We start from the raw sequence: 25,179 nt of genomic DNA on the forward strand, positions 1-25,179 counted from the left end.
GAAAACTGAGTTGCATCATTGCAGTAGTTTGCTTGTTGCTCTTACTGTGTTTATTTATTCATGCTCAAACAGCACTACTGTAGTAAACACTGTCTCCAACACTGTAAATAGTAAACACACCATCACATGCAATACCAACTTTACCCTTAGAAACCGTGTGCAATTCTGTTATTAGCAGCTACATTTTGGCAAGTTAAAAAGATTTTATTTTTTAGCAAAGAAGGAGAGGCCCCTCCTCTAAAAGAGCCTCTGGCAGCCCATCACACAGACTCCACCCTTTCCACCCAAGCCCCTCCTACTGTCCGCTGCCCAACACAGGCCACTCCCCCCTGTAGTACAAGCCATATTTCGTCCAGCTAGATCTTTCTTCTGTTAGTCACGATATAGCTCCTCCTTTGCAATCATATCCCCTCCCCATTATATTACAGGCCCCTCCCTTTCACCCAATCTTCTTCACCTCAGCCCTTCCCCATCCTTTAGACCCCTCCTCTACATCGTCTCCTCCTGCCCCACTTCCTCCCCCCCCTTCTTGCTCCCACCTCATCTGTTCTGCCGCTCCACCTCAGGCTCCGTCCCCTAGTCGCGAAGCTCCTCCCTCTCTCTCCTTTCCTCAGAATGCGCGAGCGAGCGCGCTAGACGTGTCACTCGTTTCTCGCAGTGTCCGCGCGCGCGCGCCTGCCTCTCTCTCGCTGTCACTCTCTGTCTCTCTCGCTCACTCTCCCACCGTCCGCGTGCGTGTGTGCGTGCGTGTGTTTACGAGAGCGCCGCGCTCCACGTGCGTCGTACAGCGCGGAGCTCGCGCAGCAGCAGCAACAGTAGCAGCGATGAGCGGCGCGCCGCCGCGAGACCCCTTCTACGCCTCTCCGTTCGGCCCGTTCTACCGGAGGCACGCGCCGTGCGCCGCACAGCCCGACTACCGCGTGCACGAGCTCAACAAACGCCTACAGTCCCGCACTGAGGTGAGTTTGTTTGTTTGTTTGTTTATTCATTTTTTTTTTACATAGATCAAAGCACTTGGAGTTTGAATAAACCCACATCTGTCGCTACTTTATAATAGCCCACCCATTCTGAAAGAGACAGAGACGCTTAATGTAACTTAGAAGCATACGTCGCAATTAAACTCTCTAATTGTGTTTTCTGATTGGCTCGTTTTCGATTTCTATTAAAACCAGCTTCATTTAACGATTAATGAGTGAAGGCACTGCGACCGGCAGCAAGCGGGAGTTGCACAGGGAGAGAAAGGGAGAGAAAGAGAAAGCGAGAGAAACTCAGATAACAGTACAATCACGACCCAAAAGCTTTCACACTCATTCCTTTCAAATCGTTCCCACTGTTTGTGTCGCAAACTCCCACTTTATTTGCTGCACTAATCAGATTAAAGAGTATTCGGTTGCTAATGACTGGAGATTGAACCGGCTCTATTCGGACACAAAAAGCAGCGGATTCTCCAAAGAGGTGCTGCACTGATTTGGAGGAATTCACACTGGGATGCTTGTGTGATGGTATGGCTAAAGTGATGGTGGTCTTACTGAATGTAAACTGGATTACAAACTTAGTACATGTGGGGGTTTGTGCTATTTGTTAATACACAATACTGTGGAAGGGATAGGAGGATGTATTGTCAGTATAGAGTCTGAATGGAAGGATTTTGGGGGTGTATGATGAGGGTTATTTTATGTGTGTGTGTGTGGTGGGAGTATAGGTGTGGGTATGTGAAGGTAGTACTGGAATGTGTGTGTATGTGTGTGTAGTAATAGGAGATATAGGTGGGTATGTGTATGTGTGTGGGTATTGAGTATTGATGGCTGAGTGCGCTTGAATGTGTGGTAATGGAGGTATGTGCACGTGTGTGTGAGACAGTGTGTACAGTTGTATGGCTTTGGGTGGGGGTGTAGGTGGCTGTGTGTATAGATGTGTGTTGTAATTGTTGGATTCAAAAGATGTGTGGGCTGGGGTATGTGAATGTGTTTCTGAGTGGTGAAATCAGGGTCAGTCAGGTTTAAGATGATTTGCTTGTTTGTTAAGAGGAATCAGCATGCAGTGTATTCTGTGTGTGTTTATCCTGTAGGACTGTGATATTCTATGGTGGGATGCATTCTGCACCGAGTTTTTCGAGGAGGATGCAACGTTAACACTGTCGTTCTGCCTGGAAGAGGGACCAAAGACATATAGTAAGTGTGTGTATGTGTACCATCGGTATGGCACTGTGTCAGGTATTCAGCATATATATATATATATATATACAACTTTACAGGAGAAAATACTTTCAATGGAAATTTCCTATTATTTAATTCCATTTTGGACACTTTGTTAACACAATATTTATAATAATGTTTAATTATTATAACGTATGACATGATTTTTATTCAGTTGTGTTGCTTTCATGTGCAAAAAACAATAAACTAAAGCAAAATAGACCAGCCACCAGTCAAAAACTGTGAAACGGTTTGTTTTCGTACATTTTAGAGCAACCAATTACATATGGTAAATTAACAGTAAGGTCGATTTGAATCGTGCTGTTTGCCTTAAGAAAGCCTGCATAGGATTGACTTGATGTACAAGAGTGGGACAATGTTTGCCTTCACTGTACAAACCTGATCAGCAAATAATTGTTGAAGGAGCTCCTCTGACCCTGTTGCCTATTCCTCGGTCCAGCTGATGAGATCATCCCAGCATGGAGGTGAAAAAGTATATGATCACCAGATTCATGACCACATTGCTGCTGCTGCTGCAGTGGATGCGCATCACAGCAGAAACATGTAGGAATGACCGTGTATATCAGGTGTCTTAGGCCAAGTGGACAGGGACAATTGGATGGACAGTGAGGAGATTTTTTTTACAGTAATGGTCTTAATATAATTAATATAATTGTACATACTGTAAAGACAACTGTAAAGTCGGCTACTGAACAAATGTGACTTAATTGTACAGTGGGCAGCAGCCTTAATGTAAAAACATTATTGTACTATTGTACTGACACTCTGTATGACAGTCTGGACTTAAACACTAATACTAATAGGCCATTTCATTTTAGTGACACTGACTGAACTTGAATTTACTTTATTTTGAAAGATGACCTACACAGTTACACAGCCTACAGAGCCTACAGAGTTATGAGCGTGTGCTGGTGGAATAGTTAGTTTGCCAAAGATTGGATCATTTCATCAGTGTTTCAGGAAATGTGGCAAAGCAAAACAATTGTATATAGAATGTTATATTGTATATTGTACCTTAAATACAATATGCACAGCTTAACAGTGTGCATGCATGCACATACTGTACATATAGATACTATTTCATTACCTGAATTCTTAACGCAATATTGTTTTTAAACCCCTTAAATAACCGCTGTCCAGACTTCAATCATTACATTTAGATATCTTTATTTCAAATCAATTGTGGTGATGGACAGAGACAAAATGTCTTTAAAAACTGTAAGTAAACATAAGAGCTTAGATTAGAGTAAGACTCATTCATGCTCTGGCCACAAATGTGTTCTTTAATAGCTACGGTTGCGAAGTTGGGTAGGCTTTTACAGAGCATTCACAAAAATCAAATGCACTGTAAAGCATTAAGTTTACAGTTTACATTTGCATTGCACAACATTGGTCCTTATTCACCTACCGTTCCTAAGAAGGTTTTTCTTAAAACCAACTTATGTAGTTTCTGTTTCTGACACTTACAAGTGTTTTCTTATTTGAAATGTGTTTAGGTTACAAGGACAGTGGTTGCTTAGCGGTTAGAGCGACGGGATATCGATAACAGGGTTGTGGGTTCGATTCCCGGGCTTGGCCAACTGCCACTGTTGGGCCCTTGAGCAAGGCCCTTTACCCTCTCTGCTCCCCGGGCGCTGGAGTTCGCTGCCCACCGCTCTGGGTGTGTGTGTACTCACTGCCCCTAACACACAGGTGTGTGTGTGTGTGTGTTCACTACCAGATGGGTTAAATGCGGAGAACACATTTCGCTGTACAGTGTACACTGTACAGTAACAAACACGTGCACCTTTATCATTGTAAGAGCAGAGCTTTTAAAAACACATTATAAATCTGGCGTAGATGTTTTGTTAGGACTTTTCCCAGCACAAACTGAATACAATTCTTAGCAAGATACTGGTGAATGAGGCTCGAATCTTAACTGTAAAACTCGGTTCTCTCGAGCTGGACTCGTTTGTTGTTGTATATAATTGAAACTTGCCGAGTTTAAAGTAGACAGTGAATTTGCCATCATGCTAAAGTCAATTTGATTACATGCTACAAGCTACATGAATTGCAGGCCCTAAATGTACAAGACTGTGCTGTACAGTTTCACACTAGATTGAACAGGAATTTTGCCAATGTTCTGGAAACCTTGTAGCAACCTAGCAACAGTTGCTATGAAAGAATTAATGTAGGCGGAGCATAGAGAGGTCAGTTAATTATTAATCAACTAAAAGAGTATGGGGTTCAGTATTTCTGTGTCTGTGTGAGAGAGAGAGACTGCAAATCTTTTTCAAGATTCAATATATGCAGTAAAAATATATGCAGTCAAAATCTCTCTCTTTCTGTCTCTCTCTATTCAGCACAGTTCAATTCAAAGTAGTGGACTGGACTGGACTGGCACAACCATCTCTCGCTCTCTCTCTAGCGCTCTCTCTCTTGTGCTCTCTCTCATATGTAGCATTAGCTTAACTGTATATGCTTGTAGATCGGTGCTGTGGTTGGAGTGTTAGTCCACATTCGGCCGTGTTGTTTGTTTAAAGTCTGCAATGTTGTGAATGACAGAGATGTTTACCTACACTGTCATCATCATGCCTTCATTGCAATGTTATTCACAAATCCAGAGAGACCGAGAGCAAAAGGCAAAGGGGAAGAGAGATAGAAAAGAAGACCAAGAGAATGGGGCCGATAGATTTACATGGACAAAAAATATCGAGACACACCTCTTAATCATTGAATTTGAGTGTTTCATTTGAATTCGGGTATATGAAATAAAGCACCTAGCCCTGCATTCTGCCTTTACACACATTTAGGAAAGAATGGGTAATTCTGAAGAGCTTGCTGAATTTGAGTGTGGTTCTGTAATAGGAACGACACTATTGCAACAAGTCAGTTGGTGAAATATCTTTTCCCTCTTAGAAATTCCACCATCAACTGTGAGTGGTGTTATTAAAATGTGGAAGATTTTAGGAACCACTGCAACTCAGCCACGTAATGGCAGGCCACATAAAGTTACAGAGCGGGGTCACCGAGTGCTGAGGCACAGTGAGGGGCAGTGGTGGCTCAGCGGTTAGAGCGTCGGGATATCGATAACAGGGTTGTGGGTTCGATTCCCGGGCTCGGCAAGCTGCCACTGTTGGGCCCTTGAGCAAGGCCCTTAACCCTCTCTGCTCCCCGGGCGCTGGAGTTGGCTGCCCACCGCTCTGGGTGTGTGTGTACTCACTGCCCCTAACACGTGTGTGTGTGAGTGTGTGTTCACCACCAGATGGGTTAAATGCGGAGGACACATTTCACAGTGTACACTGTACAGTGACAAATACGTGCACCTTTACCTTACCTTTATCACATAGTGCATAAATGCTGCTTGCTAGATAGCTGGACAGTTAGATATTCAAAAAAGAGCAAGAGAGTGACTAAGGGGGCTACAGGGAAAATAGATATATAGGGAAATGCAAGACAAAGACATGCCTGGTTGGCAGATAGAGAGAGCTAAAAAGCAAGAGTAGGAGAGAGATAGATATATGGATATATAGATGAATGGATGGATAGAGGGACGTACAGACAGATAGACATACTACCAGATATACAGATAGAGAGAAAGAGGAGCATGAGCATATTGCGAGAGATCGGGAAAGCAAGAGAGATAGAGAAAGATAGAGGGGCTTGATTTTGCTCCATTCCGAATGTAAGGGGCGAGTTTTGACTGACAGCTACGGGGTGTTTAAATAAACATGCTGCTTCAGACTTCACACACATCTACTGCCATGATTGACAACTGCAGAACACTAACAGTGTGTGTGTGTGTGTGTGTGTGTGAGAGTGAGTGAGTGAGTGTATGCAGTCTATTGGACTTAATGCCTCTGGCTCTATTCACTAGGCTGTTTGTTTCTAATTCTAAAGGGACCACCAATGTGGCTGAACCTGCTGCCCCACTCATCCTATATGGAGAAATAAACAAACATGTGTTCCTTTTCTCTGATTTACTTACGGGTGGCAAAAATGTAACGTCCCAATCAATCACACATTACAACAATTTTTTTAATTCAACATTTGTAAAAGTGGGAAGTAGAAAAAACAGACAGGTAAAAAAGATATATCCAATCAGCATACAACAAACAGGACTCTCTATATAGTTGTTTATGATACATGCCTTTTAAGTACTTATGATAACCACAATGGAAAAAGTATTGTGTGCCATTATTGATGACAACATGTTTGATGACATCATACTACGCTATATCATACAGCCACCGATAGATTTACCCTCTGTAAGCACAGTTTTGGAGGCTTATTCTATTATTAATAGTGTACCAAGTTTTATGCCGATAATCTGCAAACATCTCTCTGTCTCTCTCTTTTGTCAGCAATTGGACGGGCACTCATACCCCGTTTCTTCAGCACACTGTTTGAAGGAGGAGTGTACGAGTTGTTTTTCGAGTTGAAACACACAAAAGAGTCGTTCAACAACTCCACCATCACTGTAGACTGCCATCAATGCACCATGATAACGCAGCACGGCAAGCCTACCTTTGCGAAGGTACATACACAAATGAACACACACACACACACACACAGGTTTGACATATATTCCCATATGTGTGATATGTATGTGTGTACCTATGTGTAAAAATAATAGGGCCTATACAGGGACAGTTTATATAGTTATGTAAGAATCTTTTTGGTCCTCTTATTGTAGGATGTAGTTGTCTTTAAAATTTACAAAAAATATGCTTGAAAACGAACATGATACACAGATGCAAACTATTAACAGTGTGCAACTCAGTGAGGCTTTATTTGCCACGCTTCCATATATCCTCACATGCATTTCCACATATCCTCCCTCGTTTTCTTTCTCTCTCAGCACACTGATATATTCGCATATTCTCTTGCTCTCTCGCAAGCCCTCACTCTCTCTCTCATCCACACACACACACACACGCACACATACTGCACTGAGCGTTTTTAGCTCCCTCATTGTGAGCAGGAATGTGTTCCTCCTCATTGTGAATTCAGGGCTGAGCTGCACAAAACAAAAAAGGAAAATATAGCCCCCCCTTCACTCTCCCTCTACCCACCTCTCCCTCTCCCGCTAGTTCTCTCTCTCTCTCTCTCTCTCTCTCTCTCCCTCTCTTTTCCTCACACAGAAACACACACACACACATACACACCCTTCAGTCTCTTCTCTTCCTTCTTTATCTCTGATAAGAATGAGAACAGCCGGTAGGTTAAAGTGTAGAATCACGTTAGCATGTGTTACTGTAAAATGTTTAATGAGTGGAGGTGCTGAAGTATACCGTGACACACTGTATTATGACTATTATTATGTGCAGTATGTGCGGTACACACACACACACACACACACACACACACATATATATATATATATATATATATATAGAGAGAGAGAGAGAGAGAGAGACTTATTCATGGTATCTAGTGCCATGTATAGTCAATGTATATGTGAAAAGAAATACTGCCAATGTTGCTAATGATGAACGAGAGCTAATAACAGTGGTGAAGAGGTACTAGTTTCCTATCTATTATTTCAGTACTATACCACAGGTTTTCATTCATTTGGATGACTAGAGATGCCATATCAGTATTGCAGGGTATGGGTTTAGAGCAGATATCAACAGACAACAATATCAGAGGGACGATGAATGCAATACTGGTTCAATCCAAACCAATACTGTACCTCAATGTAATGTTATTAGCTGTGTTTCTTCCGTTGGGGTGGACATAAAGTCTACTTCAGTAAAGTGCTTCAATTAAAAGCATTTCAGCTTATTTAGTTTTTCTAAGAATTATTCCTAATTTCACTCAATTTTCTTCCCAATTTGGAAGGCCAATTACTCGATCCCGTTCATATGCAATACGCAATGCCTCCAACACCTGAATGCTGAAGATTAGCACGTCTCCTCCGACAAACGTAAAGCCAGCTGTCACCTCTTGTTGAACATCAATAGGTAGCCATTACACCCTAGGAAAGCAAACTTAAGACACCTTAGCTGTGTGCTCTCTCTGACTCCGGCTGTTCATGGGAAGTAGCAAGACTAATGCTAATGTTGCTAATGATTAAATAGAGCTAATAGAAACCTGTTGACTAGTCTTTAAACTTTCAGCACTTTCTGGTCCCCTTAACTTTCTGAAAAAGTGACTGATGTGAAAGGCTGTAAACCCTGACAGACATTTTTGGTTGTCAGTTTGAAATATACTAGCTAAATGCACATTAATTTGTTTTTCATGCAACTGATACAGAGTAAAAAGGAAATGAGATTTTCACAACCTTTTTTTCACAACCTTTAGTAGGCTAGCTAAGTAAACATTAAATAAACAGTTGCTGTGTTCTTTTAACTTTTTTATTTCATTTTAGAATATCAAGATTTATTTTTACTTAAATGTATTGCTTTTAAGATGCTTTATGTGTGGCTGTTATTGAGCTATTTTATTCAAGGTAAGCTAATCAAAGCTTAGGTTGCCTGTAAAGGCAACCTAAACCTTTAGGCGAGTTAACGCAACTGCTAGAGTAGTTTTTCTTTAAAGTATTTATCTTTATTATTTTGCCATAATTTGAAGTGAATTTTCTGTATTTTGTACGGCAAACCTCACACACCTCAGAAAAAAAGCCTTTGGCCTCCCAGACCAGTAGTGCTGCAGTACAGTATGAGGGAAGACTTCCAATGACAGTGAGTAGTTGGAAAAGACCCAGTAAAAAGCATTGATATAATATAAATTAAGTAGACAAGTTAAATGTGTAATATTCATATTTCACTATACCAATATATACTAATGCCAGTGTCTCCATCACTCTCTAAAATGAAGCCATATCCAACTTTGCTCTTTAGTAAATCGACATTAATGAATTAGATATTGATTTCCGAACTTAAATTTAGGCTAACTGTTACAAATACAATTTCTGTATATATATATATATATATATATATATATATATATATGTGTGTGTGTGTGTGTGTGTGTGTGTGTGTGTGTGTGTGTGTGGAGGCATTGATTAGAGCGTGTCTGCTGGGATTACATCTCTCCTGTTGCCATGCCAACCTCTCAGTTACCCTCCGTTCCTCCGGCAGCAGAATGTTGGGGTTCAGAGTTCCAAACAGCAAATTCTCCTCTGAAATTGCCAGTTTAATGAGTAAATCATTTTACTTAGAAAAAAAAGCATTTCTGTAAATGAAAAACAGCAGATGATTCAAAGTGGTGCTCACTGAGACTATTTTTGAATACAGCCTTCGCCTAGTCTCAGACCACACTTCACTCAGTGCATACTCAAATACATTCAGTCAGAGTATGTCTCTTGAAAATCCTCCCTTCCAGTGCATTCCCCATAATTCATCCAAATTCAATTTGAACTCAATTGTGCAGATTGATTTTGTATATTTGTATGTTTGTACAATACATTTGAATATACAAATCAAAGTTGCTACATATATAAAAAACAAGGGGTCAGTCTACTGGAGTAACTGGAGTTACTGATTGATGGTGGTTTCATTAGATCTAATAATTAATGGAATGTTCTTAAATGATGGCATTGTTATTATGTATTGTTATACTATATATTCACAAACCTAGTATATATCATTACATACAATATATGGACAAAAGTATGGGGACACCTGATCATCTATTGTTTCTTTTGAAATCATGGGTTTTAAAAAAAGAGTTTATCCTGCTTTTGTTGGAGTAACTGTCTCTACTGTCCAGGGAAGGCTTCTACAAAATCTTCCAGCATTGTTGTGAGGATTTGATTGCATTCACAGACAAGAGTGTTAGTAAGTCAGGATGTTGGATGATCACCACCCCACCTTATTCCAACTCATCCCAAAAGTATTGGGGAAAAGACCATGACTTTTTCCAAGAAGCTCCTGTTTATCTGCTCCAGAGAGTCCTATTCTTTTGGCAATACTTTTCTACAGGGACTAGACAAACTGACACTCAGGCCACAATTCAATTGTCAGTACTAGGGTTGGATTCAATAATGTCATGGTATAAATATTTTCATCTGAACTAGAGTCTGTGTGTGTGTGTTGGTGGGGGGGGGTAATGCATGGCAGGACTGTGCTGGAGTGGGATGTTGATTGGTGTTGGTTGTGTGCAAAGCGGTGTTTTAAAAAATGCAGCTGTATTAGGTACCATTAGGTACCATTATTTAATTGTTCTCCATGATGCCTTGTCACATGTCTGCAACGCACATTGTTGCATGCGTTATATATACACTGTGTGCAGAATTATTAGGCAAATGAGTATTTTGATCACATCATCCTTTTTATACATGTTGTCCTACTCCAAGCTCTATAGGCTTGAAAGCCAACTAACAATCAAGTAAATCAGGTGATGTGCATCTCTGTAATGAGAAGGGGTGTGGTCTAATGACATCAACACCCTATATAAGGTTTGCGTGATTATTAGGCAACTTCCTTTCCTTTGGCAAAATGGGTCAGAAGAGAGATTTGACGGACTCTGAAAAGTCAAAAATTGTGAGATGTCTTGCAGAGGGATGCAGCAGTCTTGAAATTCCCAAACTTTTGAAGCGTGATCACCGAACAATCAAGCGTTTCATGGCAAACAGCCAACAGGGTCACAAGAAACGTGTTGGAAAAAAAAGGCGCAAAATAACTGCCCATGAATTGAGGAAAATCAAGCGTGAAGCTGCCAAGATGCCATTTGCCACCAGTTTTGCCATATTTCAGAGCTGCAACGTTACTGGAGTATCAAAAAGCACAAGGTGTGCAATACTCAGGGACATGGCCAAGGTAAGGAAGGCTGAAAAACGACCACCTTTGAACAAGAAACATAAGATAAAACGTCAAAACTGGGCCAAGAAATATCTTAAGACTGATTTTCTAAGGTTTATGGACTGATGAAATGCGAGTGACTCTTGATGGGCCAGATGGATGGGCCCGAGGCTGGATCAGTAAAGGGCAGAGAGCTCCACTCCGACTCAGACGCCAGTAAGGTGGAGGTGGGGTACTGGTATGGGCTGGTATCATCAAAGATGAACTTGTGGGACCTTTTCGGGTTGAGGATAGAGTGAAGCTCAACTCCCAGACCTACTGCCAGTTTCTGGAAGACACCTTCTTCAAGCAGTGGTACAGAAAGAAGTCGGTATCGTTCAAGAAAAACATGATTTTCATGCAGGACAATACTCCATCACATGCATCCAAATACTCCACAGCGTGGCTGGCCAGTAAGGGTCTAAAAGAAGAAAAAATGATGCCCCCTTGTTCACCTGATCTGAACCCCATAGAGAACCTGTGGTCCCTCATAAAATGTGAGCTCTACAGGGAGGGAAAACAGTACACCTCTCTGAACAGTGTCTGGGAGGCTGTGGTGTCTGCTGCACGCAATGTTCATCGTAAACAGATCAAGCAACTGACAGAATCTATGGATGGAAGGCTTTTGAGTGTCATCGTAAAGAAAGTTGGCTCTATTGGTCACTGATTTTTGTTTTGTTTTGTTTTTGAATGTCAGAAATGTTTATTTCTAAATTTTGTGTTGTTATATTGGATTACCTGGTGAAAATAAACAAGTGAGATGGGTATATATTTGTTTTTTATTAAGTTGCCTAATAATTCTGCACAGTAAAAGTTACCTGCACAAACAGATATCCTCCTAAGATAGCCAAATCTAATCCAACTTCCAAAAATATTAAGCTTTGATATTTATGAGTCTTTTGGGTTGATTGAGAACATAGTTGAAAAAGAATCCTCTCAAATACAACTTGCCTAATAATTCTGCACATACTGTACACACACTTTTCCTTACACCTTATTCTTCAAGGTTTTTTTTATGAATTCAGTTGTTCTGCATAAATCCATAAACACTCAAAGAACAAAACAAAGCTTTGTATCTCCAAAATAAAAACTTTTTTATTTATGTACAGGATAAGGGAAAAAAACCTTCATGGACATCTATGTAGAAATATAAAATTTATTTGATTTGTATAGCTCCAAAAAGCATGTTGTTTACAATATGTTTTTTATCCTTTCTTTCCATGAGTGCAAATGCACTTTTACCTGTATTTCTTTACAGAAACTCTGATTACACTTTACATTTATGTGAATATTCCACTGTACATTCTTAGCACAAATGGTTCTATACAGTACTGAAAAAGCATTTTTTGCTGCTGTATGGATGCATTTAGCTAAAGGGCCATTTACTTGAGGTTGTCCATCAAAGAAAATAATTATTTAACCAAGCAAGCAAGCAACCATTTCAGTATTCGAATGGTTCTTTGATTTCTCTGTGTTCTGTTCCATGGAATTCTATTTCTAAACGTAACTCTATTGCTATTGAGACCACATAGTTCAACAATATGAACATCTGTAGGTACTTTACAGGAGGCTATCCAGATAAGGGAAAAACAAAGCACCAACCCTGTACTTCCATTCACTGCCTACTTCCAGTGGTCCAGTTACCTTTTAGCTCCACTGTAGAGACTCCAGCCCATCATCTACTGCACAATTTATTAGCCCCCCCTCTTTGCCATTCAACCCTTGGGTTGTTTCTGACCACAGCACCCCAATTGACCACATATTATTTGGGTGGTGGATTATTCTAAGTCACAGCAGGGACAATGGCATGGTAGTGGTAGTGGTGACTAATACAAACTGTGTATCACCAGATGGTCCACAGTCTTTAATTGTACACTAGCAAGATGGAGCTACAAGATACGTTTTTCTGATAACCTGGCGAGTGGGTGAATGTCACTAAAGCACATCTGGCTTTTCACTGTAATAAATTTTAAAAGGCCTATACTCAGGAAATCTAAAACTGTTCTCAATGTATTTTAGATGATGTATTTTGATCTTCACTCACTGGTCCACACAGTCCATATATGAAAACTAATCTATTTAGGGTATAGCAGTTTAGCCCTGCTAATAAATGTTGTTATAATGTATATAAAGGTGATATAAAGTTGTAATGAATATTTTGGAATTGACTGCTTCTTGAGGACTCAATACAAGGCAATTAGTATCAGAAAATAATTTACAGAAATGCAAAGTAACTAAACTTTCATTCATTTATTTTTAATAATGGGTAAAGAGCAGTTTTGATAACTACACTAACATCATAAGTGGACATCAGGGAAAAACAGAAATCCAATAAAAAAGTAGTATATGAGCCCTTTAATATCCCAAGCTATGCAGTCCTCCTTCAAGTTCACACTTTGGTCACGCCTACAATGTGCAAATATAAGTGGAGGGGGAAAATGGAATACAAGAAAAATTTATAAACATCCCATTTTGAATTAATGATAGTTGCAATGGATTGTTGGAGCAGAGGGTTTTTAGGGTAAAATGATTAAACTTTGTGCTGTTCCTGGACGTCAGGACGCAGATTTATCACTGCAGGCTTCCAGAGAATTCAGAAAAGAAAAAGGAGTGGAAGGAGTAATTTTTTTCTGATGTCCCAGAGGATTTCGGCCTAAAATTTCATGCTTCTGTCCAGCCTGCTTTTTGAATGAAGCAGAATGCAAGGCTGCCAATCAGAACAGATTAGATTTACATATAAGGAGTTCAGTATTCTTACAGTGCCTTGGATGTTTCCCCCTATTTATTATTTTTATAAATGGAATCATATTCAAGAATCATTTTCCTAGAATTTACAAAAAATATAATGTAAACTTTAATGTAAAAATGTATGTAAATGTGAATGTAAAAGTGAAAACAGATAAATGAAGTATAGATACGTAGAAAAGGTCCAGAGGAGGATGGGTCCCCCTTGTGAGTCTTGGTTCCTCCCAAGGTTTCTTCCTCTAGCTCTGAGGGAGTTTTTCCTTGCCACTGTCTCCATTGGCTTGCTCAATGGGGGGTCTTTGATCCTTTATGTCTTACTTCACTTCTTTTTTGTCTCTGTCTTTTACTAATTAAATGTACTTATGTAAATTTGCTTTGTGACAACAACAGTTGTAAAAAGCGCCATACAAATAAATTTGACTTGACTTGACTATTAGTAAAAAATCGATAAATGCAAATAAATCTGTATGGAACAGGCCTGAGTGACCAGCTTCAGCTGCTGAAATGGAAGAGACTTCACCAGTCAAAACCTTATGGGAGTGCGGAGAAGAATTAAACAAAAGCTTGACTACAGTTCACCCAAAGGCATGTTGGAGACTTCAAGGTCAACTGGAAAAGGGTTCCTTGGTCTGAGGAGATCAAATTGGAGCTATTATCAGACTGGATGCTATGTTTGGCGTCTAATGTTTTGTCGGGACACGTGCCATTTTGCTTACATTTCTTAATGATGAATTTAACTAAAACTATTTCTATAGAAATAGCTGAACAGGGCCACAGGAGGACGCGACTGCAGTGTCAAAGGAAAATATAAAGCTTAAAAACAAAGCTTAAAGAAACCAAGGACATAAACCGAAGTGTACGTGGCAGAATGATGTTCCCTTTTTAGAGTGAACTCAAATGCATTTAGCTGTCAGCCATTCAGGAACTCATTAATAGCTCCTGTGATCCTGGCAAAGATGTAACCAAATTTTCATGTTAAACACTGCACTATTGCACATGAAAGTTAGTTTAGGAGGGTGAACTGTTCAGACGAATGTAGGATATGGGACAATTTAAAAGGAAATGAAAAAACAACAATAAAAAAACATTGTTGAGAAAATCGAATTTGGGCCACTTTATCTGCTGTATGAACATGGAAATGTTAAATTGTGAGATTACACCAATTACCTGGACCTCTTTTGAATTAGGTCAGTCACTTTAACAGGGGTAAATATTTATGCACTCAATTTAATTCACATTACTTTGTTTTTACAAACTTTGTTTTTGTAAATTCTTGTGAAATTTCTGAGCTTGATTCCAGTTTCAAAAGCAATAAAAGGGAAAAACATCCTAAAGGGTGAATGCTTTTAATACACTGTACATCCATAAAGCCACACAGAAATATGTAAAAAAATAAAGGCCTTTATAAGTATGACATCTTCATTGAATCTATCTGTCCCTTTTTCTTTCCTCTTGCTGCCTCACTTATCATGTGCTCATTCTGCAGGTGTGTACGGAAGGCCGCCTGATTTTGGTGTTCACCTTCGATGACCTCATGAGAATCAAGACGTGGCACTTCACAATCTCGCACTACAGTGAGCTCATTCCTCGCAGTGTGCTGGCTGTTCATGTGAGTCAAATATTGTTCAAATGGGTTGATCAAGTGAATGATTGCTCTTCGTTTAAGTTGCACACTAGTAACGAATCAAAAACGGTTCATATGAGTTGTAGTCATGTAAATCATGTGCTCTTTATGTGAGTAGTCGCCTGCAGCTAACCAGCCAAGAACTGTTAATTTAAGTCAAATACTGTTCACATGAGTTCAGTTGAGTTGAGTAAATGATGTTTACTTCATCATGTGCAATTCATGAGTTTTATATGATTCAGGTAAGCTGTTCCACTAACATAAGTGGCATTCGTAAGTCTTTTATAACACCTGACATGAATATTTGTGAAGGCTTATTCCAACAAGCGTCAGAGATCAGAAAGGCTTTTCACCCCTACTGTTTGCTGAAAAAATACTTTTTTAATTTAATCAAAGTGTTATGTAGGTGTCATGTAGCTTTAATGAGCAATTAATGTAAGTATTTTTTTGCTTAGGTCACATGCTGTTTTTGAGCCAAAAACTGCTTATACACACTTGGACAAAATTGTTTGTACCCCTCGGTACAAACTCACAATGGTCACAGAAATAACTTGAATTTGTCAAAAGTAATAATAAATAAAAATTGTATGAAAATGAACAAATGAAAATCCGACATTGTTTTTAAACCATACTGCAACAGAATTATTTTAAAAAATAAACTCATGAAACAGGCCTGGACAAAAATGATGGTACCCCTGAAAATAATGTGACCAAAGGGACATGTTAAATCAAGGTGTGTCCACTATTATCATCACAGTTGTCTACAATCTTGTAATCAGTCAGTGGGCCTATATATAGGGCTACAGGTAGTCACTGTGCTGTTTGGTGACATGGTGTGTACCACACCCAACATGGACCAGAGGAAGCAAAGAAAAGAGTTGTCTCAGGAGATTAGAAAGAAAATTATAGACAAGCATGTTAAAGGTATGTTAATGCATGTTAAATCTCCATTCAGCTTGATGTTCCTGTGACTACAGTTGCACATATTATTCAGAAATTTGAGATCCATGGGACAGTGGCCAACCTCCCTGGATGTGGCCGCAGGAGGAAAATTGATGACAAATCAAAGAGACGGATAATACGAATGGTAACAAAAGCTTTTAAAAAGAGATTAAAGGTGAACTTCAAGCTCAAGAAACATTAGTGTCAGATCGCACCATTCGTTGTTGTTTGAGCCAAAGTGGACTTCATGGGAGACGACCAAGGAACACACCATTGTTGAAAACAAGTCATAAAAAAGCCACACTGAAATTTGCCAAACCACATGTTGACAAACCCTAAAGTTCTGGGAGAATGTCCTATGGACAGATGGAACTTTTTCATCAGCTCTATGTTCACAGACAGAAAAATGAAGCATATCAAGAAAAGGACACTGTCCCTGTGAAACATGAAGGAGGCTTTGTTATATTCTGGGGCTGCTTTGCTGCATCTGGCACAGGGTGGCTTGAATCTGTGCAGGGTACAATGAAATCTCAAGACTATCAAGAGATTCTAGAGAGAAATGTGCTGCCAGAAAGCTTGGTCTCAGTCACAGTCACATGGGTCTTGCAACAGGATAATGACCAAAACCACACAGCTAAAAACACCCAAGAATGGCTAAGAGGGAAATATTGGACTATTCTGAAGTGGCCTTCTATGAGCCCTGACCTAAATCCTATTGAGCATCTTTGGAAGGAGCTGAAACATGCCGTCTGGAAAAGGCACCCTTCAAACCTGAGACAACTGGAGCAGTTTGCTTATGAGGAGTGGGCCAAAATACCTGCTGAAAGTTCGTTAGAATCGTTTGATTGCCTCAAAAGGTTGTGCAACAAAATATTAAGTTAAGGGTACCATTATTATTGTCCAAGCCTATTTTAAGAGTTTATTTAATAAATAATTCTGTTGAAGCATGATTCAAAATCAATGACAGATTTTCATAGAATTCCTATTTATTATTACTTTCGTCAGATTCAAGTTATTTCTGTGACCATTGTGGGTTTTTCATTAACCAAGGGGTACCAACAATTTTGTCCATGCGTGTATGAGTCAAATACTGGTCACATGAGTAAAATGATGTTCATGCAGGTTAAAGGCTTTTCATGTAGTCATGAACACATGGGAAACAAATATTATTTGAGTGACTCCATTTAGAGTCCAATTTTGTTCTTCTGAAAAAAATGAATATTCTAAATTCAAAGATTTGTTTCTGAGTGTATCTTTATGTTTGCAATGTAACAACCCAGAATCTGCTGTAGGCTGCATCATTTCATCATTACATAAATGACAAACACAGTTTGCTCCAATATAGTACTGTAATTATTACAGAAATCAGTCTGGTCTGCACTGCTTAAGGCCATGTTTCCTTTGTTCTGTGGAATGCAGACCGTCATTAGTATTTTTGTGTAAGTTTACAAGCAGCCAGAATATTATATTGACACTAATAACGTGGGTTTGGATGCTTGCGCTACAACAAAATTGCTCTGTGTTATTTTTATCAATCAAGGTGAAACCTTTTAGTGGTGCTGTTGGAGTGTTGCTATGGCAACCTCTCCATTAATGAATTAGAGACATATTGGGCTGGAGTACCGGGAGAATAACAGACAGAATAAATGGAGTTTGTGTGTGTGTGTGTGTGTGTGTGTGTGTGTGTGTGTGTGTGTGCGAATGTGTATATGTACGTGTGTGCACATGTGCATGTATGTGTGTTTCCCTGCCAGGCACAAGACCCTGGAGCTCTGGAGCAACTGTCCAAAAACATCAGCAGAGTTGGACTAACCAATCTTACACTGAACTACCTCAGAGTAAGACACACACACTCATCCACACAGATTTTCACGCTCACACGCAGGACTAGAAACATACATTCTTTCATACAGATGACGTTATGTCAAATTACCTAGTAAACTGTTGTGTTGTAACAGATTTTGTTGGACAAATTAAGAACATCAGGTTTACATTGCATTAGGTTCATCATGTGGACAATTGTTTTGAGTTTTGTTTTGTTTATGAAGGTTATTAAAGAATATTTCTAATAAAAATGTAGCATTTTGCAGATACGTTTTTTTAACAGTGTCAATAAATATGCAAATAAGCAACTACTTATAGGTAATTTATTGTAATGTATTAATTGTAATATTTCATTCTTGAATATAGGTGCCACAAAGATTTCTTCAATACCATAAGATTTCAAGCAATACCATAGACCAACCACATTTGATTACATTATGCTACATATGTTACATGATTTACATTATTTTCTTAAAACTTTAAAAATCGTATCAAAAATGATTCTCTAAAGAAACTTCCATTGTATGGTTCATTTGTGAACCAAAGTTAGTACTTTAAAGGGTTACTAAAAGAATATGTTTAGTATATTCAGGACCTTTACTAACTGTATACACCAACAGTCTATACATTAACACTTTGGCTTTGCACTTCTTGTTCCTGCTCTCATTTTCGATTATATATCAGCTCCTCTTATCATACAAGAGCATGTTGTAGTTTCATAGTTCCAGACTGTAGTCCATCTGTTTCTCTGCATACTTTGTTAGCCTCCTTTCACCCTGTTTTTTAATGGTCAGGACTCCACAGGACCACCACAGAGCAGATATTATTTGGGTGGTGGGACATTCTCAGCACTGCAGTGACACTGACATAGTGGTGGCATGATGCTGGACTGAGAAACAGCACAGTGGATTTAACATAATGGAAAGGATTGGTTAGCCAAACCTGGTGTTGGACAATAGCCACAATTAATACTGGGCTTTCTTAAGGAATGGAAATGAAAATTGTTAAATAAACACAGTGACATATGTGAAGTGCTACTTATTCTATATATTTATTCCAATATTAGTTATTTTACTGAGCAAATCAAATCTTACTCGCTTTACTTAAAAATTTCACAGGTGCCTAAAACCTTTATACTGCACAATCTACTGTAAAACACGGTTCATCCGTTCATCCGTAGATGTTTTTAAAAATACCAATATTTGATTCAAGGTATTTATTTATATTGAAAAAAAAAAACCTTCAATTGGTTCAATTGCTTGTTACTACATGAAGTCATTTTTAGGTTGAATAGACAAACCCCTTTTTACAGTGTATATAAATGGCACAGCGGCACAGCTGTTTTAGCTGACACTGACAGGAGATTGTGAGTTCAGTAATGCCACAGCCATCCATGCTGGAAGCAGGAGAGCATAATTGGCCTCGCTGTCATTGTTGGGTAATGGCCCCATGCTCCCCTCATTACTCAGTGCGATGCTAGCCAGTGTGGTTGTGCATTAGCTGATTTAACAGATTTGGCCCTCCTCCAAGCATGTTGAACTGTACAATGTTAAAAAAATATGCGATTAGCTTGCGTCACTTCAATTCAAAGGATACATGTCTTAGCTTTCACCCTCCCAGCACTGATGCCATCATGTAATGAGAAGACCTAGCTAATGTGTCGACCTGCCAATGACTAAACTGGGTTACAAATTGAAAAAATAAAATAAAATAATTGTGTGTGCACTTTGCTTTTTGAATAAAACCTTACATTGTAGGTTCTCCTACAAAGCAAGAACAGTTCTGTCTTTAGAAAGTATAATAATAATAATAATCAGTCTGTATTTCCATTCATACACATAGTCTGACTGAGTGCATCACATACTGTGTTTGTGTCTGTGTGTGTCTGTGTGTGCATGCAGCTGTGTATGATTCTTGAGCCAATGCAGGAGTTGATGTCAAGGCATAAAACATACGGCCTGAGTCCACGAGACTGCTTGAAAACCTGTCTCTTTCACCAATGGCAAAGAATGACAACACCACCAGGTATGTCCCTTTCTCACACATGTGCAAACACACACACACACACAGGCTTGTGGTTCTTTTTTTTGTCCAAGCCATTTTTCTTGCTTCATATTACTCCCTCCTTCCTGTCTCAGGGGATTAATAACAAGAGCAGCATTGTTTTTCATCCCATTTTTTGTTCCTTCAGCTTTTCTTTCATAGCGTTCTTCTTCGTGTGGGGTAAATAATATCATTAAATTTACAGCAGTTTATCTAGTTTTATTCATTGTAAACATATTTTAAATTCATAATTAACATTTCAAAGTCCAGAGTACAGCTCGTCGGGGGTATTGTGAAATTCTGCAATAACAATTTCAGACTAATTAATGAAGCCTGTGACCTTGGGTTTGTTATTTGTATGCAATTTCACTGCTTTTTAAACATAATAAACCCCTTTTGCTCAATGACAGGCATCAAAAAGAAAGCAAAAACACACCAGTCTTTCTCCCTCTCTCTTTCTCTCTCAATCCCTGCCTGTCTGTGTTTTGTCGTTTTTACCATTTGTATCCACCATGAAAAAAGAGGGTTATTTATACGCAGAAACCTCTCATCTCCAAAATGGCAACTTCACCAAAAAAAAAAACCCTTCTTAGCTCAGTCAGTGTTTACAGATTTAATTTCAAGTTATTTTGTAGCATAACCCAGAAGCTGCTCTGTATATTGTTTCAGAATTTCAGGATGAATGGGTCAATACAAATAATCCAAAATAACGTTTGGATTCTAATTACAATGACTTGCATAAAAGGTTTAGGTACTTTTTTATGTAGATCCCCTGTAGATCATTGCAACTCATTTTTGACACAGCATTTGGTAATCGTAACAGTGATGTGTGAATGCGTATGTGTTTGTGTGTGTTTTTTAAATGAGTAGGGTATTATGGTGTTAAATGACTGAAAATATTTTTGTGTTATTCCAGTTGGACCCTCACCCAACTTTAAGACAGAAATTTTTCAATCAAATTCCAAAAAATGTAAGTGAACATCCACCCAGGATCTGTTCCCTCACCAAACCTATTTAACACATTCATTTATCCACTTATCCACCAACACACCCATCCATTCATCCAGCCAGCCAGCCAGCCAACCCACCCATCCATCCATCCAATAGTCTATCTATCCACCCACCCAACTAACAATCCACACACTGACCTTCAGCTCACTCAACAGTTCGTTCCCCCACCTTCCCAAGAATCCAGTCCACCCACTCACCCACCAATCCACCCTATCCCATCACCAACCCAACCCACCCATGCAATAACCAATTCAGCTCATCCATCCAATATCTCCACTCATCCATCTATCCATCCATCCATCCATCCATCCACCCAACCAACATCCACCCACCAAAGCATCCAGCCACCCAACCACCCACCCATCCCACGCAATCATCAACCCACCCAACCACCCAGTCACCCATCCACCCACTCATCTGTCCTTCTTAAAATACGTTATTTGTATACATTTCACTTTTTCTGTTTTTTGACCAACAGCAGAACCAGCCAAACCAACAGCAAAGAGAAGAAGAAGGCGGAACTCAGCCGGCAGTGCATCCAATAGCAGTGCGGGAAACAGCAAGAAGCGCAGCCCAGCCAACAGCTTCAGCCTGCCCACACAGGTACATCTACACACATACACGCCCATTAACACACACATGCACTGGCCATCAAAGTTTAGAAGACACTTAGCTTTTCAAGGTGTTTTTAATACAAACTAACTTTTATTTTAAAGTTGTCTTTGTTGGTTTTGGAACAACATCAAACATTGCTATACTAAAAGGCTGTTCATTTCCTGCAACTGTTCATCACAACTACTTCTTGTAACCAGGCAGTTTTTCCAGGCATGGAATTTTCAGATATAGCTGCTAACTGATGTATATTTTATGTTTTTAATTGTTATAGTTGTCATGGATGTTTACTCATATATCTGTGATAAAACAGATTTAACAGTGAAGGGCAAACCAACAAAAGAACACTCATTTGTATTAAGAACATTTTGTTAAGTTAGGTGTCTCCAAACTTTTGAAGGTTGTTCTACACCCCAAGCATGTACACACAAACACACACACACAGACAAGCACATTTTAATATTTAATATATTGCTCATAAGTATGTTAGTAAGATCAAACACTCTGAGTGTGTGTGTGTGTGTGTTTGCCTGTGTGTGAATGTATGAGAAATAGATCAGAATTAGCTGTAAGTGAGCAGCCTTGTGATCCATGTTTTTCATATTACAGGTAGAGTAGCCTAATTAATAATTAATTATTAATAGCATTGTATTGAAATACTGATCTTGATTTAAAAGATGACTAGTTAACACCATTCATTACTTGTAATTGTTCAGATTTGCTTTTCATTCAAAAACAAGATTTTTATTGTTTAATTGATGATGTCATATTGAGTGCTTGCTAATGTGCTTTCATCTAACTGGTCTAATTGATATGTTTGTAATTGATAGCAATTAGTCGTAATTGATTTGATGATAATTAGTGCTGTCCGTCTCTGGTCCCCAGCCCAAACGTGTCGCCGGGGAAACGAGGGGTGGCGGGTGGCTGGAGGCGGAGCTTAGGTAGGTGACTGACACATGCAGATGGTTATTGCACAGCATGTGCTGCCTTAACGAGCTAATTAGCAATGCAAATGAGCTTAATTAGCAGACATGTTGTAGCTATGCTTTGTCTGAATGAGCTAATTAAAGAGCAAAGAGATAGTGTCTGTAGACAAGGATGTGAACGCGTGCATGCCTGTGTGTGCGTGTGTGTGAGTGAAAGTGTGTGTATGTGTAAAAGTGTAAGTGTGAACATATTCAGTTATACATTTTCTTCATCCTTCAGATTTAAGCTTAAAATCTCTGTATATGTTCGCTCTGTTGTTATTTATGCTATTGTTTGAAATGTGCATGTAGTAGAACCACTGCACCATTTTAAGTCTATTACATTACATTAAAAAAACATCTGGAATAATAGAATTATAGAAGTTCTGTTCTTGGCTCGCATTAGTAACAAATATTATATTTTTTTCTTCTTCTTTCATTTCTCTCTCCAACCCTGCCTCTATCGTTCTCTGCCTGGCTCTCTCTTTTTCTCTCTCTCTCTCTTTCTGCCTCTTTCTTTGTCTTTCTGTCTCTCTCGATCTCCCTCTTTCTCTCCCTCCCCCTCACTATCCCTCTTTCTCTCTTGCTTCGTTTCTCTCCCTCCCTCTCTCTCTCTTGCACTCTCTCTCCCCCTCCTCTATCTGTTCTTGCGCTCTATCTCCCCTCTCTTCGCCCCCCCCCTCCCCCTTCTTTCTCTTTCTCTATCTCTCCTTCTCTCTTTCTGGCTGTAGGATGTAATGGTGGTCGGGGAGCCATCTCTAATGGGGGGGGACTTGGGGGATGTGGACGAGCGTTTGATCACAAGGCTGGAGAACGAACAATATGACCCCGCCAATGGTCTCCATGACGACGGTCTCCATGACTATGCCAACTCACAGGCGCTCAGCAACAGCAGCCCCTGGAACGGCCAGCCCCCTGGCAACCAGGACAGCAAGCCTGATGCCATGGCAACGCAGCAGTTGGAGTAACGTGAACTGACAGTGGGTCGCCATGGAAACGGAGGCAACGAGGGATGGTAGCGCTCATCTGGGGATGGAGGAATAGGAATATGTGTGCGTGTATGTGTGTGTGTGTGTGTGTGTGTGTGTGTGTTTGCGTATGCTTGCGTGAGCAATGACGTGACATATGATGTCATTACATACGTAAAACTGTTACATTGGCTTTAATGGTGTTTTTTCCACCGAGACAGAAACCAATGAAAGAAAAGAATCACAGCACACATTTCCATTGCTTGTATCAGTGAAAGTTCAGATATCATTGGAAGCTCTATAAATATGCTGCGCTATTGACTGATTTCACACCGGAACTTTTAAGCTCTCTGGATGACGCGTAATTCTGTTCAACAATCTTCGTTTTGGCTTTGTTTTCTGAAGTTAAAAATGGTCTTTTTGTGGATATTGTATTGTTTTTTATGGGCATAACTGCAGACCCTACCCCTTTATTACTTAATTGTTTAATGTATAATGTATTATACCTGCAGGTTATGTGTATTTACCATCAAGTGTGTATTTTCTGTATGCTTTTATGCTTTTCAATTATTCGCATCAATAAACTGTGTTCGGTTATGACAACAAGGCCAGGGCCTTAGTTACTCGTCGAGTTATTTGATATTATTTGAATTGATGCTGAATGAAATAAAACATTTTCAGTTAAGTGCAAAACACCTGGATGTGTGTTTATTTTAACTGCATCATCATGGTCTTGTCTGCCTTTAAACCAAAAGTAGCATCAATTTGAAGTCCAGTTTATCATATACAAAGCTAGTTACTGAACTGAATACATATAAGACAAATGTTTTTTTACAGTGGAAAATGTTTTTGTCAATCTAGATATTCTTGAAATATTAAATTTTACTCCGTCTGGATTATACGGTCAGTGCTTGCGTCTAACCCTCTAGTGGTCAGACGGATGCCTTACGCCGAGCGCCCAATTCATCTGAGAGCAGTACCGGATTCTGCCACAGGGACGTTTCATTAAAAATGAGATTGGCGTTTTTAAGGGGGAATTCCCATTCTTTTGAACTGTATAATTCAGCAGTTGATATGTAAAATATGTTGAAATGGTACATTGTAGACAATCAGCAGTGGTGATGGGAAACAAGAGTTGCCACGTCTACAATACAAATATGGCCATTGTATTTAGCTACTATCTAACGCTACCAGTGTACCAACACACGTCTCCTAAACATATACCGTCTCAAATCGTTCAATATTACATTTTTAACTACTGCAAGCATAATAAACCTCTGAAGTTGTGCGCCAGTCTGCAGTCTGAATTTCTCCAACTGTCATATTTGTGCCCGGTGGTCAACAAAAATGTTCCAAACCCAATATGTTTTGTCCTATGTAGATTTTTTCTCCAAATGTAATGATGCAAAGTTAATTATGCAATCTTTAACCAATCAAAATATGGAACATGCTAAAATGGAATAT

General features: G+C 39.4%; 1 protein-coding gene across 2 annotated transcripts; it reads left to right on the forward strand.

The window, feature by feature from the left end:
* The first annotated feature begins 628 nt into the window (after positions 1-628).
* On the forward strand, positions 629-24,398 carry ldb2b (LIM domain binding 2b). 2 transcript variants are annotated; one of them, XM_072669873.1, is made up of 10 exons: positions 629-959; positions 2,069-2,171; positions 6,560-6,732; positions 15,213-15,335; positions 18,047-18,130; positions 20,018-20,141; positions 21,076-21,129; positions 21,649-21,773; positions 22,668-22,723; positions 23,479-23,518. In XM_072669873.1, exons 1-10 carry the CDS (start codon positions 825-827, stop codon positions 23,483-23,485), a joined length of 984 nt encoding a protein of 327 aa, XP_072525974.1. In that variant the 5' UTR covers positions 629-824; the 3' UTR covers positions 23,486-23,518. The 2 variants fall into 2 exon arrangements, with proteins under 2 accessions (XP_072525974.1, XP_072525972.1); XM_072669871.1 differs by lacking the exon at positions 22,668-22,723 and having other exon boundaries at positions 23,479-24,398.
* The last annotated feature ends 781 nt before the right edge of the window (positions 24,399-25,179 follow it).

This window comes from Salminus brasiliensis, chromosome 24 (assembly GCF_030463535.1).
Source record: "Salminus brasiliensis chromosome 24, fSalBra1.hap2, whole genome shotgun sequence".
Classification (NCBI taxonomy): Eukaryota; Metazoa; Chordata; class Actinopteri; order Characiformes; family Bryconidae; genus Salminus; species Salminus brasiliensis.